Genomic DNA, 19,096 nt, shown 5'->3' on the forward strand with positions numbered 1-19,096 from the left:
CATTTTACTGCGATATTTTAATTATGCCAAATTCCATCTTATACATTTAAAAGGTTTCAGTTACCACATAAAATAAAAGTCGCCATTCCAAATTTACGTTTTAATCAAATACATCAACAATTAAGGGTGGAAGTTACGAAGGGTCGTTCTTATAGGGGGAGCGTGACAAAACGTTGTTGTGGTAATGCAAGGGGAGCGTTAATTCAAGGGGTGAAGTAATATTATATGTTTAGGAGTGTTAAGAATCTAAAAAAGGATAATTTAAAACTGAGACGAAAAATTGATTTCCCTAACGGATTGGTGAGTGGAGTTATAGCATCTGCACAAAATGAATTTCTTTTTGGTATTATTTCAAAAGCAAAAAACTTCCATTGTTTCGAAGCTTTTAAATATTGCGGTTTTATCTCTGAGGAATGTCTATCTCAGACATTGATCACCCTCTTGTTAGTGACAACTGACAGGGCTATTACTAAATGTCGTCCACAACAGTCACACTCTTCTCTTGCAAGGGACAATATATGAGATATACAATAGATGAGAGGGATATTGTTTTTGTAACTCTTGCTTCAGTTACCATATTTTACTGGCTGTTGATCAATACAGCCTTTATAAAGATTCAATTTGAGTATTAAACTACTAATTACATTTCACGTTATTGGATGTTGAAAGTTGTTAATTGGGCTAAAAATGCGTTTCTTTGTATGAATGAATCAATCATTTCGTTAATTATTTTTGCTAGATATTGCATAGTTTGTTCAAGGAACTATCTTAAAACTAAAGTAATTTTATGTAGACTTTTGAAATGAATAAGGCTTCTAGGTATATGATCCCCGATACTGGGTGTATCGCTTTGTTCATTTCATTAGCTTATTTGGGCCTGGAAGGGCATGTATTATAAGGGATTCATAATTGCCTCTATCAAATGTATTGGAAGTCATTCAAGGTCGTTAAAGTAGAGTTGAATCCGATTTTGCGGTGCCGCATAGCTTCAAATGAATATTCTCTTTAATTATCAAGATTTCGTTGAAGACAACTTATGATTACTTTTAATGAAGCGTGTGTTTCACGACTGATCCTACTGTTGTAATTTGTCAGTAATGTTTCTAGAAGATTGAGTACGTATTTCCCTTCATTTTTGCTCGGCAAACGTATGAGTAACTTGGGCAACCTTACTTATTAGCATTTGATTAAGAGATTAAGAGATTATAATTTACAAAGAAATATCTGGTCGTCAATTTATATAAAATTGTTTAGAATACCGGTTAGCAATCATCTTCATTTGAGCCACATCTCTTTCCCTGTCGTCAGCCAGGAACCACTAGAGGCTTTATATATATATTATAGGCAGAATATAAGTCAAGCGATAAAAAGCCAAATTCGTTCAATTGGACCATCATTTTTATCGAAAAATTGCCATATAGCCCACTGGCGGAGCCATCTGTGTCTGATCCTGGACTTTTCCCAAACATACCACCTATAAGATTCTTGAAACAATTAATTAAAATCTACAGGAATATGTCATGCATTAGTTCTAAGTAATACACCAATACTATTAGGTTGCGGAAAAAATATATTTTTAAGCGACATTACGAAATATATGCATTCCGATAAAGTTTTTGGTTAAGGAATAGCTTCATTTCGCCAACACTGCAAGAATATTTATTCCTTCAGTTATTTTGGAAGGAGTACTTGTAAAGCTATCTAAAAGTAATGCTTAGAGTGAATGCATTAACATATCTGAGGCCGAAAAGGTAACCATTTAAGTAAATATGAATTGGAATAAAATAAGCAAAATTAAATTGACAGTCGTAGAACACAATACGTAGACATTTGTCAAATTCAAATTTCTACACAAGTTTTACTACGTTTCATAAGCTCATATATACCTATATTCCGCACTTGTTCTTATCCATTGATTGTATTGCATAATGAGGGAGACTATGTGCATTAAAACACACGGTGAGGAAGCTCATACCGAGCCTATAAAAGCAGTCCCTAAAAGATGCATATTATTCTGAAGAGACACAAAGTGTATTTATTAAATTAGTATTTATTTTTTACGATAGCTATTCTGCCGTCCTAAGCCAAAAAGACGCATCTCAAGATTGATCAAGTTATTGCGATTTATCGGTTTTTTATTACAGCACTCGTATTTATTTAATTTTTGAATTTTTTTAGTTATTTGTAAAAATGTGTTTGAGTAATAAATTACTTTGAAGTTTTATTTGTTTAGAAAGAGATTTTTAGTTAAAAATAAGATGCGTCTATTGCGCTTAGGATTTTAGTACACATTTTAGATACGTCAAGAAGGGTATTGCATTTTGCTAATATTATTATTAAATATTTACTAATATTACAAAAGAAATGGACAGCTTTATTACATACTTTTTAAACAAAGGTTTATTGAAAGTGAATAAGTTCAGCATCATCAACATATCACATCACATCATCAACATATCAGCTTACAAAAAAATACTAACATTTTAGTTTGAGTCATCGTCTTGGGAAACTGGAAGGTCTATCCAAAACTGAAGCCTGTTCTTCATTATTGCACCGAGGTTTTTTATTATTAACTCTTTCTTTTTAGATAAAATTCCAAGGACTTTTTGTTGTTTTTTTTTGGTGGTGGCAGCATTTTATTTTTTGTAATTTTGGCAGTAAGAAAATCAAGTGCAATTTTTGGACCATCGAAGTCATCTTGGTATGTCATAATATGGGAACCCCTTTGGACAGATACTTGGACTATTTTATTTAGATATGACCGGGAGTTAATTCTACTAAGTTTGTATTGCGAGGAGTAATCCTCCCAAAGAAAAAAATGCTGCAACTCCATTGGCAAAACTTCAGTTTGCCGTGCGGATTGTTTTAGGGCTTGAACAAAACCTGCAAAATCGTATAGTTTGTTGCCCATCTTTTTCATTGACTGTTCAACTTTGTGATGAAACGAATCCGCGGCCATAAATGTATGGCCGGGCTCGAAATATTTTATAATCATTTCATTAGCATTAATTTCACGAGAATTAACAACGTAGAGCAAAAATTAAAATAATGACCAATTTTTATTTTGCGCGAAGCAATTATCAAGCCATAATGTGATTTTCACAGCGTCTCTCTTCACAAGGAAAAACTGGTAAAATGTGCTTATTAATTCATCTTTACTGAATTTAAACAAGGCGTCATGCCAAACGGCGGCAAACGTTTTGTCATCCTTTTTTTTGCCAATTGGTACATAGCTCTCATTGTAAGCTGTTAGTCTGTTTGTGAAAATTGCAGTTTTAAATGTTTCCAGTCTTGGCAGCATAATAACTTTTTCAAGGTCTGCGCAGTATATAATCTTACCTGGTTCTTCTGGTTGACTACCATCATCTCTGTAATTTTCATGCGACTTTGTTGCTTTGTCTATTTATGTTTTTTCCAACTGTTACAATTATCACAGGTTTCGTCAAGATTATGTGTGACTTTTATCATGTAGAAAAAATTCTTCACAACTTTCACATTCTTCGTGTCCAAGATTTGCTAGCGAAATATTCATTTTCTTAGCTACTTACACGGTACTTTTCACAAGAAATTTGTATATTGAGATATTTAATTCGAAAATCCTGATGAATTGCCGCAAAAGTAAGGTCACTAGGAAGGTAAAGACGTTGGGGTTTACGCAATGCTGTACGGATAACTTTGTCACTTTGTTTATTAAAGCCGAGAGTCTTTTCTGTCCGAGAGTGTTGAAGATTCCGAGAATCTTCAACAGACATTTTTTTAAACAATCTTTTCCACAACCTTCTTTAACGCTGTGCTTTTTCGCAAGTGATTCATGCTTAGCTTTTTTTCTGGAGCTTATAATTCGAACTTCTTTCTTTTTCGAACTGTTCCCTTTTTAGTATATTAAATGACAGATGCGGTATTATTTACTTCAGTTGCGTCGGTATCTACAAAACCGTCAGAATCCATAACATGCTCGTCTTGAATAGGTTCATGCATCAATTGTGGCTCTGCTGCTTCCGTGATTTGATCACATAATTCAGTCACTGTTTCCAACTCAACATTAGGCGCTTAAAATTACCAAAAATCCTAAGCGAAAAAGGCGCACCTTTGAGAACCGTCATATTCGCTTGGGAAATTGAGATACGTCGAATCGGAGTAGGATTTTGTATTCTCTTTTAAAATGCGTCTAATTTTGTTACCAATTTTTAGGCACTATGGAGTTAAAATGCGTCTTGTTCGCTTAGGAAATAGGTTAAACATTGTATTTGGGGTCCTTAAGAACCATAATATAAAAATTGAAAAATTTTCAGATACGCCCTTTTGGCTTAGGACGGCAGTATATGGCGGTAATGATCATGACATAAGACCATATCATAATGTTCCTTTTACTTTTAACTTCACAAAAACATCTGCAGCTTTCAGAACATTGAAAGACTAGAATCAGTAAACAACAACTTGGTTTGAGTTCAACATGTGATTAGGGGCAGAGGAGGGTTTTGTTTATAAACTGTGTTGTCAAGTTTACACACATTTCCAAAAGAGGGAATTTTTTGCTATATATTAACACATAATCTAACTTATTTATATTGAATTTGGATTATCCAACAAAAATAATATTGTATTATAGTCGTTGGAGCCGCAGCATGAAAAAAAGGCAATTAAAACCGATCTTTTCACGAGTAAATACCGATACTTGCATAACATCACATCATGGGGGAACCGTCTTCATAATCATAGAATAAGGGATCTGAGAAATAAGATCTATAGACTATAAAAAAAGAAAACTGAAGTTTTGTCCATGGTTTTACTAACAGCATTTATTTCATGTCTTGTTGTCTTGGCAAAAAAATGGCATAATACCTATGTACACCTATTTATAGTTATTAGGTATATTAAGGTACATAGGGTTAATACATTAGGTAGATTAGTTGCCGATATAGCAATATACTCAATATAGTCCCTTTAAAGAAGTCAGCACCCTATATATATTATGTGATGTAATGTAAAACTGATATTTGTTTAATAAAAGAATTATCCAAATTGTTAAAAAGTCGTATCTTAAAGCATAAATTAATCAATTTACATAAAAATCCTTCTTATTAGGTAGGTACTTTTACTCTAATGAAATGCGTTAAAAAAAACACATAAATAGTTCATAAACGGTAATATTACTTATATTTAAAGCATACTCTATGAGTAATAAATACTTATCATGTAAATATTTTTTGACGACGTCACTGGTAGATTCCTTGTGTCGGTGGCATTAATAATTGGATCGAACGGCGTTGCCATACCTTTTTCTTTAAAATACGTTCATCTTCATTCTTTTAATATTGAGTATCGACTTCATTAAAGAGGATCTTATCATGGTTTATAAAAAAAATTGTATTTTATTGACGAGGAGAAGTAGGATTGTTTTCATAATTTCTTATCTTCCATCTGATCCGAATAAATTCATCTTCGTCTCATCACTAAAAAGAATCATTAACATTATTCTTAATAAATGCCAGTTTTTGTTTTATATTCTTTTTGCTTGGAAATGGGACTTTTCTGGCCACTCGACCATATAATTTTTGGTCTTGCAAACGTCTTCTTATCGTCCTAGTGCTAATACTTAGGCCTAAATTTTGTTTCATAGAGGTAGATGTGGAAAAAGGTTGTTTACTGACTTTGCGTACAATAAGCTTATCAGTCTTCCGTGTGGTTTTTCTTGGATGGCCTCGATTTTCAGGAACATTTTCCGCTTTATTTTGTATTTTTAAAAACACTGGAGACTACACAAGGTGATCTTTTAAGCACATTTGTAATAAATGCATAGGATTTATTTTGACTCTTGAATTGCAAAATTAGACGCCTTTCTTCGGGGCTACAATGCTTTGCGCGACCCATATTTACCAACCCGATGGACCGATCTTGTTGAAACTGACTTGTATTTATGGAAAATATCACAAACAAATCTTCTATCTCAATAAACAGAAACCAAATAGTTACAATAAAGAAATACTCTTATTTTTCTGTCCACAAGATGTTTAAACAATAATGAAAAAAACTTGCTTCTAAAAGATAAGGCATTCTTGGTTTATTTCTAAATTTTATCAAGTAAACAGATTAAATACCGGAAGAAAATGCGTAGTATTTTATTTGCAAATTCCAACATATAGCGAAGCTACTTCAAACTGATTTGAAATGCACTCTTATTTTTTTGGCCACAACTGTATTTCACTCTTAATTCCACGTCTAACAACTTTTGATTCCAAGAAATAAATTTTGAATCAAATCATCTTCATCATATATTTAATGAAATTAAAGCAAATTTTCGTCAATACAGACCTGAACGTAATAAATCGAAATCATTCAAAAATTCCCTATACGACAACCCCTCTTTGCCCTTAAACCGCTGCGCGCCAACGGCACGGCACCGTTGTGTGTATTATCAAAATGGGTCGTTAAAGCGTGTGTCTAATCTGTGTGACGAGGGGACCCCTCGTGCCTCCTTCAAAATTGAAAGAAAAAATAACAGAAAGAAAAAGGCCGAGGACCGGTTAAGTTGGGGGTTTTATTGATCTTCTCAGTATCGTATCGGGGCCCCGCACTCGCCGACGGCAAAGGTTTAGTTTATTGCTTTGGTGGGTTTACAAGATTGCTGTTTGTTCAGCGTAAGTCTGGGTTCAAAGTAAACACTTAAACACCGAGAGAGAAGTAGGAAATGTCTAAATAGAGTTTCGGTACTGCGGAGCTGTCGGGATTGGGGGACTTCGAGTGTAAAGGAGTGCATCGTTGCAGCCGCCACCCCCATGACTGTGTAAACGTATTAATCCGAATTTAATGAAATCCACCCGTTTTGGGGAAATTCAAAATGATGAGTAATAACTGTCGCCGCGATATGATACGCCACTCTGCTACGGCAGTGTATTTGTAATTTGCATGGATTACCATTTCGTGGTCTGCGGTTGGCGTAAAATTGTTTAACGCAATTTAATATTCAATCTTGCGTCATTAACAAGATTTCAAATTCACAAATAATTATAAATCGGTATACGAAAAAAAACTATATTAGTAAGAAATAAACTACTACAGGTATACACAATTTCGCCACCATTCAGCACACAGTGTAGCCATACCATTGGTTTATTTTTTGAGCCTTTTAAATTAATTTGATCTTTTTATATCATCCCTGTAGCCGATTCCTATAATAACCTAAACTGTCTTCCATTGCGTACCAAATATTTGAACAGCGTGCCAAAAATGTCTCTAGGCAAGCAAAGCATCCATACCAAAAGGCTGTTTTTGTGACTCAAATTACCCAAGAAAAGTTCATTGGATACGATTTTCTTGGGATTGAACTCTATATATGTTTCAAAAAGAATGTGTTTCAGTAGCCTGGATTCTTATCACTATTATATTTCTTCCAGCATATCCGCATTTTATTGAAACAAATATACCATCAGCATTCCGCATTTTATTGAAATAAATATACCATCAGCATCGCAACAGTCCAGCAAAATAACAGAATGATAATTTTCCTAATTAAAATTGGTAGAGTCGAAATTTGGATATTTTTGAATTCTTTTGTGCTTCCCGTCAATTGCTCCTATACAAATTGGTAATTTTGATGTATCTTTCTGTCCTTCTTCATTTAGTAAACTCATATAAAGTCCTTTTAATGAATTCCATACAGTCTTTGTAGTTTCTTCTTTAATAAAACCAATTGTACGTTCACCTCTTTAAAAATATAAAGCTAGGGCAGCAAATGTACATATTCAGTAGCTAAATACCTAAAACAAACCAAGATATTTATAGAATTTTAATTGTATAGGGTGTAGTGATGGGCTAAAGTTCACTTGTAGAATTTTTAAGCCAAAATACTTAAATATAGAAATTTATCTTAGTAGTTAAATAGATAATATTTTGACCTTTAAAAAAATGTGTTTCAGTAGCCTAAATTCATATCAACAAACTAAATTATCAGAATCACTTTAGAGTGTCTTAGAGCACAGAAAGTTTTTAACAGACTCTGCACACTCTACATCAACAAACAAGTGCTCTCAAGACTATTTGATCTGTATGAAACGTCACCCGGATAAAGAGAGCAGTCATTATATTATTAATATAAATTAGAAAAAATTAAGGATCCAAGATGAAACCTTGTCGAACCATAAAATGATGTAAACTACCTGTCATCTTTCCATTAAATATGCCCATATATTAACAAAGCTTGATACACAGTCAACGGAAAGTCGCAGAACGCTCAAGCAACAAAATTTCCATACAAAAATTTTGCCTGCTCACAATCCCTCTAGTTAATTTGCTGTTCCTGAGTCCAAATTGTTCAGCAAAAGAATAACATTGCTTGGTTAAATATGTGACATTAGTTCACCTTATTGGAATCAGGGAAGTTGCCATATAGTTTTACTGAGAGCTTTTATAAGACTCTTACTTCTCGTTCAAAGAGGCGTATCTTGTAGTGATTCATCTTATTAAAGGTAAACAATATTATGATTTCTTTATTTATGATAGGGATTCATGCTGATCCATTATCATGTTTTATTTTCTAATACCTTGCATTAAAATAGGTATGTACGTCCAATCCAGGCAAAAATAAAGTGAGTAAAATAATTCATGCAAATCCGATCTGATACGATCCTAGAAAAAAACAAAATTTATAGAATATTACAAACTAAACCTGTACTCATGTTCGATTTGAATTAAAACTGATTATTTAGCACGAACCTATAACATTTCACTACTAATTGGTTTAACAGGAAATTCTATAAAAACGGATGTCTCTTAATTTTGTAATACTTTTTTTTTGTATTTGATCGTAGAGTTAGATTTAGTTTCCATTCATAGAGTTAAGCCAGTTGTTTCCAGAAACTTTACAAATCAGTAAATTATCTTATAAATCGTAGCACAGAACCTATAAGTGATTTTTTCTTAAGATGAATTCCCAAGATAACTTTTCCACATCTGTATATTTACATTATAGTTAAATCACCCTTCTTAATTAGTTAATTAAGTCTCTGTTCGTTACTTGAGATGAGAGTTAGATAACAGACTTGTTCAACAAAATTTTTGAATTATTTCGAGGCAAGAGCCGTTTGATTGTAAGTTAAGAATATTACACACATATAAAGATAACGAATTCAGCATTTGTTATTTATAAGTTTTTTCTTAATACAATACATATCTCTCGACATGTTTAAATATCATTAGCATATACTTATACATAACAATACTGACAATGATTATTAAGCAGGTTGGAAAACAACATTCACTAACTTCGTTTCTTTTATATAGTTCTGGATTAAAGCGGAATTTACAATATAAAAGCTACGACTAGATATTCCTTGAAATAAATATAAATCTGTATTGTGGTCTCTAGTTGGTAATATTCACATTGCACTATAATATCAATCAGACCTGCAGTTAGTATATATACTTGTATAAAGTGATCCTAGTTGTTATAAATATTTAGTTATGTTCTCAACTTAATTTGTTTCTATACTTGCAGTCAATAAATTGCACTCTCGCTTTATTTACTTTGAAGAATCACTTAAAAAGTGTAATTATTTGCCATTACAACAGCCATTCTACATTACAGCATTGTGAAGTACCTTTTATAATTATATTAATACTTTTTATAGCTTTTTGACAATGTAACAGTTGTCTTAAGTTATCTCAATATAAGTGTGATTCTTTAGTCATATAATAATTCTTCACTTCCCTATCAAAGAAACTCGCTGTAGCTTTTGCTCTATAAATGTTTGGCGCCCAACGTGGGGCATATTTTTTTGTAGACAATGGTTGATGATTACGAGGACACGTCTAAAAATTCTGAAAGATAAAATCTTTGCTGGAGATTATCAGAGAATATAGTAGGTAAGATATAATCAAGAAAATCAACATACGAGTATATCAGAAACCAATTACGAAACAGGGTGAATTATATGATCGATTTTAAGAGGACAAGCGTAAATCATAAATGTCAAATTAGAAAAGTACTGAATCATGGAGGAACTGTTAATAAAACACTTACGCTAATTAGTATCGGAACATTCTGCTATATTGGGTGTAAAACATATTTAAAACTATCTTTTCATTTAAATTGAAAAGACGAAGCAATAGAACGGACGTAATGAATTTAATCGCAGAAAAATGGTCAAATATACAAAGATAGATCATTAGAATATGCTTAAAATTAACAAAAAAAATTTGGTTCAATGAAGATTGTATTGGAAATGACATAATAAATGGAAATATTGAAATTTGATAAAAGTCGCAGGGTATAAAAAAGTTGTTGAACTTCCCAAGGGAGGAACTTTCATTATTGCTTGTTGTTGCATTGGTTCGCATGGGGGAATCCATACACATTTTATTTAATAAGAATTATATTTAATAAGCAACAGTAAGACTACTTCGATGATTTAGTTGATGCAAATGGGATGATAATCATAAACAAATAAAATAATGTCTAGAAATATTTTCAGATAGCAAAAAGTAACACTGCTTTAATGCTTTGGCCGTGCTTAGTCTCTTGACTGTGTACATAATTAAACCTGTGAATAATCCGATCTCTATTATTATTAATAATCTTCTCTGATTAATGATTCCACATGCTTTTAAAATTATTTTCTGTTTTTTTTCCTGGCAGTGCTTTAAAACAAATTGCGGATCCTTAGAAATTTGGAATAAATTGTAATTTTGGTAATATCTACTAAGTTTAGATGTGACATTAATGTGAATTAGCGGCTAATGCGAATTAGAGCAAAAACGCTTTGGATGAATTACAACGGTTTTAAGAAGAGATTTTAACGTTGACGTTAACCAGCTGCTTTTTATTGCCAACCTAAATAACTTATTAATAAATTACTTAAGTTGAGGAGATTGAGTAAAACTATATCTAATAAAAGAATATAATTTGATAAACACGATAAGACACACCACATCAAAATCAGTGAAATTTTTTTCTCCCGTCTCGACTTGCTGCTCTGCCGTATACACGGAATCTTAATGCACATTTCAGCTCCACAGATCATCCACCTATTTAAAACTTTTTAAAAGTCTTATTTATTATAATTTTCCGACAAATTCCGAAGATTTTCGGAAAACCCCGCTATTTATAAAGAAAATCCTTTTTTTTCCTGACTTTATTTAAAGACCAATTGCTTAATCACAAACTGCAGACAATTTCCAAAAAATCTTAAAAAAAAATTCCACATGAAAAAAAGAATTGTGAGAATGGATTATACCGGGTTTCATTTGTACAAGAAAAATAAAAAAGTCTTTTAGTTTTTTCATCGAGTTATTTAAAAAAGCCATTTTTTGCACAACTTCGTTAAAATATTCAAAGGACTTCTAATTACCCATTCATGATAATATAGGAGCCAATACTACTGCATAAAAGTATCATCGACAGCAGAAGTAAAGCATGAACAGGGTTTGAATACAGTATTTAAAATAAGGAAGGAATGGCAAAAAACGGAAATGAGAAAAAAAAAACAGTTTGCACCCTGTATAATTTATCTGGAATGCATTTGTGCCAAATTTAATTTTCCTGTTATTAAAAAATAAAGAAAGGGACCTAACAGCTTATGTACCTGACAAATAAAAATAACTCTTAAATGTCGAACCTTTGCCCGCTAAAGGGGATGTGCGTTCATTCAAAGTTTCTACAGATCTTTATTCAAGGGATAGTTTTAGTCGACCTGAAATTTGGCCCAGGGGTATTGTTGTAAGAAAGCTTTGGGTTAAGTCTAAGCAGTCTCAAATTAATCATTTTTTTTTCAAAAACTTCATCTAGATAATTGCGAACGGGTAAACCATATAGCGAGGCTCCATCTTGCTGAAAAAAAAGATCACGTTGGTACATGTCGGGTTCTTCCAAATCCGGATACAAAGTGATCAGAGCGGAGTTAAGATCATTTTGAAAAAAGTCCAAATACCTCTTACCAGTGAGAGTATCATCAAAAAAGTAAGGCCCTAAAACTCTTCCTTCCACTATAAAGCACCACACATTGACTTTTTGAGGGTGTTGTGTATAACATTCGGTGAACCAATGACGGTTTTCGGTCGCCCAGTATGGCAAATTCTGTCTGTTCACATGTCCGTTTAGAGTAAACGTCAGAAAATATTATCCGTTTTAAAAAATTATTGTTATCATTACATAATTGCTGCATTTGCTCACAAAATTCAAATCGACGATCAAAATCATCTTCCGATAGCTCTTGAAATAAGAATATTTTATAAGGGTGGAACTTTATGAAGCTTTTTTCATTACTTTATGCACAGTAGATCGCAATAAATTAACATTAGAAGGCGTGCCTGTGATTGGTGGCTTTGGGATTATCTTGGACCGTTAACAGAACGTTAAGCTCATCTTGTTCAGTTATTGAACCCCGACCAGCTTTTTGATGTTCGATTAATTTTCTCATTTCATACAATAACAGTAGGTAATAAAGTGTAGTTACTAATAAAACGCAGGATGACACTGCTTTCGCCTCTCAAAAAGAACAAACACCACTTGCAAATGTAAAAATACTTCGAATAGTTACACCAAAATACAGTGGTGTAACAACGCTGAAGTTTGTTGTGTTCCAAAAATCGTACGGAGCTCCCTACAGTTACGGCCCCCTCCCTGTTTTTTTTTAGCCCTTGCAAATCATAAGTGAAAATACAATATTTTTTCAAAATAGTTTATTAAATAAAAATGTTTTTGCAATGAAAACTATATAGGTTTTGATGTATTAATCAAAAATACAGAAGATGATTGTATCAATTAATTAAATTTTACAGTAGATACAACTAAACTTATTCATTAAAAATGTTTCTTTCATGCTTTGGCTTCTGCAAATGCCTTTATCAAGTGACAATTAATATCAAGGATTCGTGCAGTTTCATTTTCAATTGACAGTACACTTAATGAACTTAATCTTTCTTGTCCCATTGATCATTTATCCAAATAATCTTTCTGTACTCGCAATAGTAACTGGAATAGTCAAAAAAAAGTAACACGCAGTTATTATTTCTGAGAAGCTAGTACATGATGAATGGTCTTCAATCAAAATGAATTCTTCTCATTTGTTTCATTGAGTCCATTTTTTTTTACACTTTTGCCAAAACAAGCTTTGAAAGATAACAACTGATTTGCTAATTCACAAGAAACATCTTCAGAGTATCTTTCATAAAATTCATTAAAAATTGTTCCGATATTATTCAGCAGTATTAGCGGAGCGAGGGGGCCCGTGTACGATATAACACCGGGATATACGATGGAACACCGGTAGTTACGCTACCGCCAAAATACATTCACTTTTTGAGACTGACAACAACAACTAAAAAACAAAAATACCAACATTTAATTTAGATAGGCATTTCTTTAATTTTTCATTTTATCATCATTTTTTTTTCATAATTGCTTATGTAACCAGTATTAATTTGTACCATATCCTTTGTAAAAAAATGCGTATTGATTAAAAAACTTGATTAAAAAACATACTGATCACGTCATATCTTTTTTTGAGTTCCCTCCCCCTTATATTTAATTTCCACGTAGAAAAAACCTAAACCCGATATTAAAATCGGCGGGTTTGGGCATTTTTTTCAGAAACGGTCCATTTAATTTCTATTGAATTTATCCGCTACTTTACGGATGCACTGTAGAATGATATTTTTCACAAACTTAGATGTAATTTATTATATATTTTCTATAATTACAATGTAAATGGATTCCGTTGATAAATAAATAATTAATTTGTTTCTTTCAAAGATAGGTAGGTATAAAATAGGAGGGCATCTTCAGAAAATAGTTTTTATATTTCTAAGAACACTAAGTGAAAGAACTGATTTTTATTAGAAATTAATTGTAAAAAACATACCGTTTTAAACATTGTAGAAGAATATCTACACGTTTTTTAATACTGCCAAAGTACCATAATATCCAATGTTAATTCACTAAGGGACACCAACCACTTTAAAAACCATCGGCAAATCCTAAGTCACAAACACTCGAAAAAAAATGTTTTCACTGAAATCTTTCTTAATCGCTATAAACGATGCTTAAAAGCTCCAACGACCGTAGCAGCGCGTTCCGAAAGCGTCGCGTCTCATCCAAACAGACGCGGTGCCCTCTCTTCCTGTCTGAAAAGGAACGATGAAAAACGACCGACAACTAAACCGAAACTAAACGGCAAGCGCACAAAACCGACAACAGTGGCCAGATTACCTCCGTCCCTGTTCCCTGTTGCCAAATGAACGTCACCAAAATCCGTAGAAAAGGACGAGGATATCGGGGGACGATTAGCTATTAAGCGATTGATCCGGCGGCAGCAGAGATGAATCTGTCCGTTTAGTTTTGTTTGGAGAATCACAAACGGTTCGGTCGTTGTCGTCACACCAGCATCAGCCGCAATCACCGGTCCAGATGCATGCGTGGCGTAACATAATCAATTTAGAAATGTCGATTATTAGCCGACATTATGGTAAATTCGATGTTTCGGTGATGTATTATTTATTAATTAAATTAAACCTTACAAATTATGCGGCGAGATTAGTGATTGCGAATAATTTAACACTGTTTGTTAAGTAGTAAATAGAATTTAATTGATATTTTGTTGTTAGAGAAAATAACGATAATTTAATGAGTTACTTATTTTATTGGGCGGGAGTTTTCCGCTTTTTGGTAATTATGGAGAGTAGCGGCTTTTGTCAAAACTAACGAAAAATGGTCGGGTTTCTTGCAAAATGGGTTGATTTGGATTTATATTTTTTTCACTAAGAGTGGCGAAAAGCCAAATTTTATCACGACGAGGGTGTTTATTTATTTACTTATTTATTCATTTATTGTCCAACAGGAAAATCCCAATACAAAAGACAATTATGAGTAATATGGTAACAGAAAAAATACAACTCAACTAACAAATTTAAACAAACTATGCATATAACAATTGTAAACCCACCCAAAAGCAATTATGAGTAGTAGGGTGGGCCATCTATTGGTCCCATTTTGATTAGATTATTAAATAGACAAAAGTTGATTTTTTTTCAACGAATTTCGCTTTATTTGATACAGTGTTTTTTCCGATTAACTATGGAAAATGATTTCATTCAAATGTTGGCCACGGCTGGCCCGGCAGTAGGTCATCCTAGAACACCAATTTTCAAGCACTTTGTCCACTGTTTCCTGGTTAATTTGGGCAGTTGCGGCACGAATATTCTGTTTCAAGGGATCAATTGTTTGGGGATTGTTGGCATAAACTGCACTCTTCAATGCACCCCACAGAAAAAAGTCTAGCGGCGTCAAATCGCAGCTGCGAGCAGCCCAATGGACATCGCCGAAACGGCTAATCACATGGTTGTTGAATCTTGTGCGCACAAGGTTGATGCTACGCCCGGCGGTATAACAAGTTGCGCCATCTTGTTGAAACCATAATTCGTCGTGATCGATATCTTCCAATTCTTGCCACAAGAAGTCAGTCATCATGTTGCGATAACGTTCACGGTTCACCATCGACTGTCACGGCGCGACCTTCCGCATTTTCGAAAAAGAAAGGACCAATCACGCCACCACTCCAAAATCCACAGCACACAGTGACTCGGGCTGGATACATTGACTTTTGTACGACGACGTGTGGATTGTCCGTTCCCCAAATTCTGCAGTTTTGTTTGTTAACGTAGCCGCCGAGGTGAAAATGCGCTTCGTCAGAAAAGATTATTTTTCGTGCGAAATTTGGGTCATCGTTCAACTCATTTAAATCCCACTCTGCGAAACGTAAACGTTGTGGAAGGTGATTCGGTTTCAATTCCTAAATGAGTTGGATTTTGTACGCAAACATACCAAGGTGTTTGTGCAAAATCCTCCTCAGAGTGGTTCGTGAAATGGCCACTTGTTGACTTCTGCGCCGGGACGATGATCTGGGGTTTTGACAAACACTTTCGGTCACTGCAGCGATTGCTTCAGCTGTACGCACCGGACGTGTATGCGGTACACGTCCCAGTTTCACGAACTTTGCGCAACAATTTTCCAATAGCACGCGCGGTGGGCGCTTCATTTCTCGCACTGTTTCACTCATAAGGCATTCAAAATAAGTTTTCAGTAATTCAAAGCGTTGTTCTAAAGAAAACCGATTCATGTTTGTTCAGCGGAAGGTTAGAACTAACCTATAATCAACAACATGTGGTGCTAAAGTTGACTCAAAATCGGGTTGTCAAAATCGGCTGTCAAAATCGGACCAAAAAAACTGACCCTAAAATTGACCCAAAGCACCCACACCTCCAGCCCACCTAATACTGATCGATTCAAGAATTTTAATGAATTAACTGTAATCAATTGAGAATCAATAACTTATGCTGCAGAAGATAATGCTTGCATCACCTTGCAGTTGTAGAGTCATTAAAAAGGTCAATGTTATTCTCACTTATTTAGTGTGTTAAACCATGAACAGGCACGGTATAAAGGAGCATTTCTGCTTAAGTTGGTACGGGTATTCTCATGATAAAATTGAACTGGCCTTCTTGTGTGTATAGGAGGTACAAAAAAATTTAATTCACCCAAAAGGTCTGGAGCATCAATTTTATTGCAGCAAAGTTTAAATAGAAAAAGTTGGCTGCTTAGTATGACACAATGTTTAAGGGATAAAAGTATGACCACAGCCTCTTGGGGAGTAAAAACCAACAGCTTTGAAGCTTAAATACTTTAAAAATTTACGATGTACATACTCGAGCCTGTCAATATGTACCTCATAGTTAGGGAACCATACCATTGCAGCATAAATCAGTTTAGCTTTTACCAAGTTATTACATAAAGCAATAAGGCTTTCCAAATTCAGAAAATTTTTTGTGCACCTAATGATAAAACCACAGGTTTTTAATGATGCTTTTACAACTTCATCTATGTGTTTACTGAATGCGAGTCTGTTGTCAATTTCCACCCTCACGTCCCTCGTTCAAGAGCAAAATTACTCAGGTTGTAGTTAAAATTAAATTCAATGTAAAGGTTGGATATTGACATAATTTTGCACTTTTTAATGTTAAGAGGCAGTTTATTTATTGAGCACCAGGAAGATAAGGTGTCCTATGTCTTTTTGCAGTCGAACTCAGTGGTTGTTGTTTCCTATAGTGCAAAATAATTTTAGGTCATCTGCAAATAAAAGACAATCAGATGATAAATGGTATTATCACGAACTAAATCACTAACTATTATAGGTGTTGGGTTGGGTTTGGGTTGGGTTGAGTTGAGTTACTCATCTTAACCCAATCCGATCCAACCCAACCCAACTCAAATCAACCCAACCCAACCCATTCCATTCTATCCCAAACAAACCCGGTGGGCGCAAGCCCTCGTGTGTTTACGAGGTGTTGGGTTGGGTTGGAATGGGTGGGATGGGTTGATTTTGGATTGGCTTGAGTTGAGTTACTTATCTTAGGTGTAGGGAACTAAAACTGTCTTTAATTTTTTTAAGCGAAAACGATGCGTTGGACGAAAAAAAACCAAGAAATGAAATTTGCTAAAAAGTAATTGAGGATTTTAAAAATAATTTTTAATTTAAGAAAAATCAGTGGCGTAGTTTTTTTTTCACTAAAAATATTCAATAGAAGACCTGTAGGGACGCCACTGGCAGGAGAAACATTTTTTGCACATCAAAAAATGCGTCTTGATGCATAGAATACATGTACTAACTTTCATAAAAATGCCTACAATATTGTTTAACTTATTATTAAAAAACTTAAATTTTTTGAAAACTTTAACACCCTGGATCTCAAAAGTTAAGACGTAAAGAACATATGTTCATAGAAACTTCTTTTCTTAAAATGGGTCCAGGAATCACCCCCTTAAATATTAGCACGTCTTTAAGGAACACCCTGCATATCCAAATCTATCCATTTTGCAAGAAACCCGACCATTTTTCGTTAAGTAAGTTCTATACCTCTAAAAACGCGCCCTTTTTTAGGCAAAATTAAAAAATATCTGGACACGAAAATTCCTTGATATTAATATTATTCAGGTTTTAGGATAATATAGGATGAATATCATAGATAGCCTAATTGCTGCCAAGAATACCGACCATAGATCAGCTTCAATAGTGCCCGACTTTGGAAAGGCTTTCAACACACTGAGTCACAATTTACTTTCGGCCCAATTAGCCTATTATGGTTTTAAGATTTTTCGGAAATTATGTTGCTAAAACAAAAAAGGTCGTTGTGAAATTTAAGCTTATACTGATACATCATCATCGGATATCTCACATGCATCTGTTTTGGGACCAATTTTGTTTCTAATCTATGTAGGCGACAAGTTTAGTGTTATTGAACACAAATAAATATCGAAGGTTTTGCAGATAACACGCACATTTCAATCTTTTCGAGCTGAAGCTACAGTGACAGCTGTTATTTTTAAAACAGGCATTACAAAAGGTAGATTTATCAAAAACCTAAGAAAATGTAACTGTTTCGATGATTTATTAATTAAATTAATCCCGAGAAATTATGCGGCCAGATTAGCAATTGGGAATAATTTAACATTATTTAGACATGTTATTTATTAAATAGAATTTAATTGATATTTCGTTGTTAGAGAAAATAACGATAATTTAGTTTCAATAATTAGGTATGTGATATTTTAGAGTCGCTTACGTTTATAAATGGGTAAATAGAATTTGAAATTAACTGAAAATGTTAATTACATAGTCATAGTAAAAAATAGGGCCACCAAGGGCGGATCTAATAATAAGAGTCCTTAATATACTCTTAACTAAAATACGAGATATGATAATGATCATAGTTCAAGTTTTTTTGTGTGCAAAGACACCGTTTCCAAAACAAAGACTTCAAAGTAAGGATTCTGTTTTTTATAATAGCCTAAGATAATATCAAATATATTTAAGATGATAGCAAATTTCTATGTAAAGATTTGTAGAAAGCCAACTTGTACTTGGTAACTTATTTTTCAATTAAAATATTTGGAAGTTTTAAAAAAACGCAATCTATGTTTTTAGAAGGTTAAGGAAAAGTTGATTCGCATCACTCCAAATTTTTCTTTCAAAGAGGTATGAGTTAATGTATGCACGCTCAGCACCGCATTAAGCTTTAACAGTAGCATTCCGTGACTATTGCACAATTA

At 33.6% G+C, this 19,096-nt stretch overlaps 1 protein-coding gene across 11 annotated transcripts in view; it reads right to left on the reverse strand.

Annotated features, from left to right (window-relative positions):
* The window catches only part of LOC126748022 (protein groucho), a 157,195-nt gene that overhangs the window by 99,781 nt on the left and 38,318 nt on the right, over nt 1-19,096 (reverse strand). Inside the window, exon 1 of one of the 11 annotated variants that reach the window (XM_050457486.1) lies at nt 13,857-14,243. The exons of the other annotated variants lie outside the window; for them this stretch is intronic. Within the exon in view, the coding sequence (XP_050313443.1) occupies nt 13,857-13,868 (12 nt within the window). The 5' untranslated portion in view covers nt 13,869-14,243. Of the gene's footprint in view, nt 1-13,856; nt 14,244-19,096 lie in introns of those variants that run through there. 11 annotated transcript variants of the gene reach the window in all.

This window comes from Anthonomus grandis, chromosome 1 (assembly GCF_022605725.1).
Source record: "Anthonomus grandis grandis chromosome 1, icAntGran1.3, whole genome shotgun sequence".
In the NCBI taxonomy this organism is placed as follows: domain Eukaryota; kingdom Metazoa; phylum Arthropoda; class Insecta; order Coleoptera; family Curculionidae; genus Anthonomus; species Anthonomus grandis.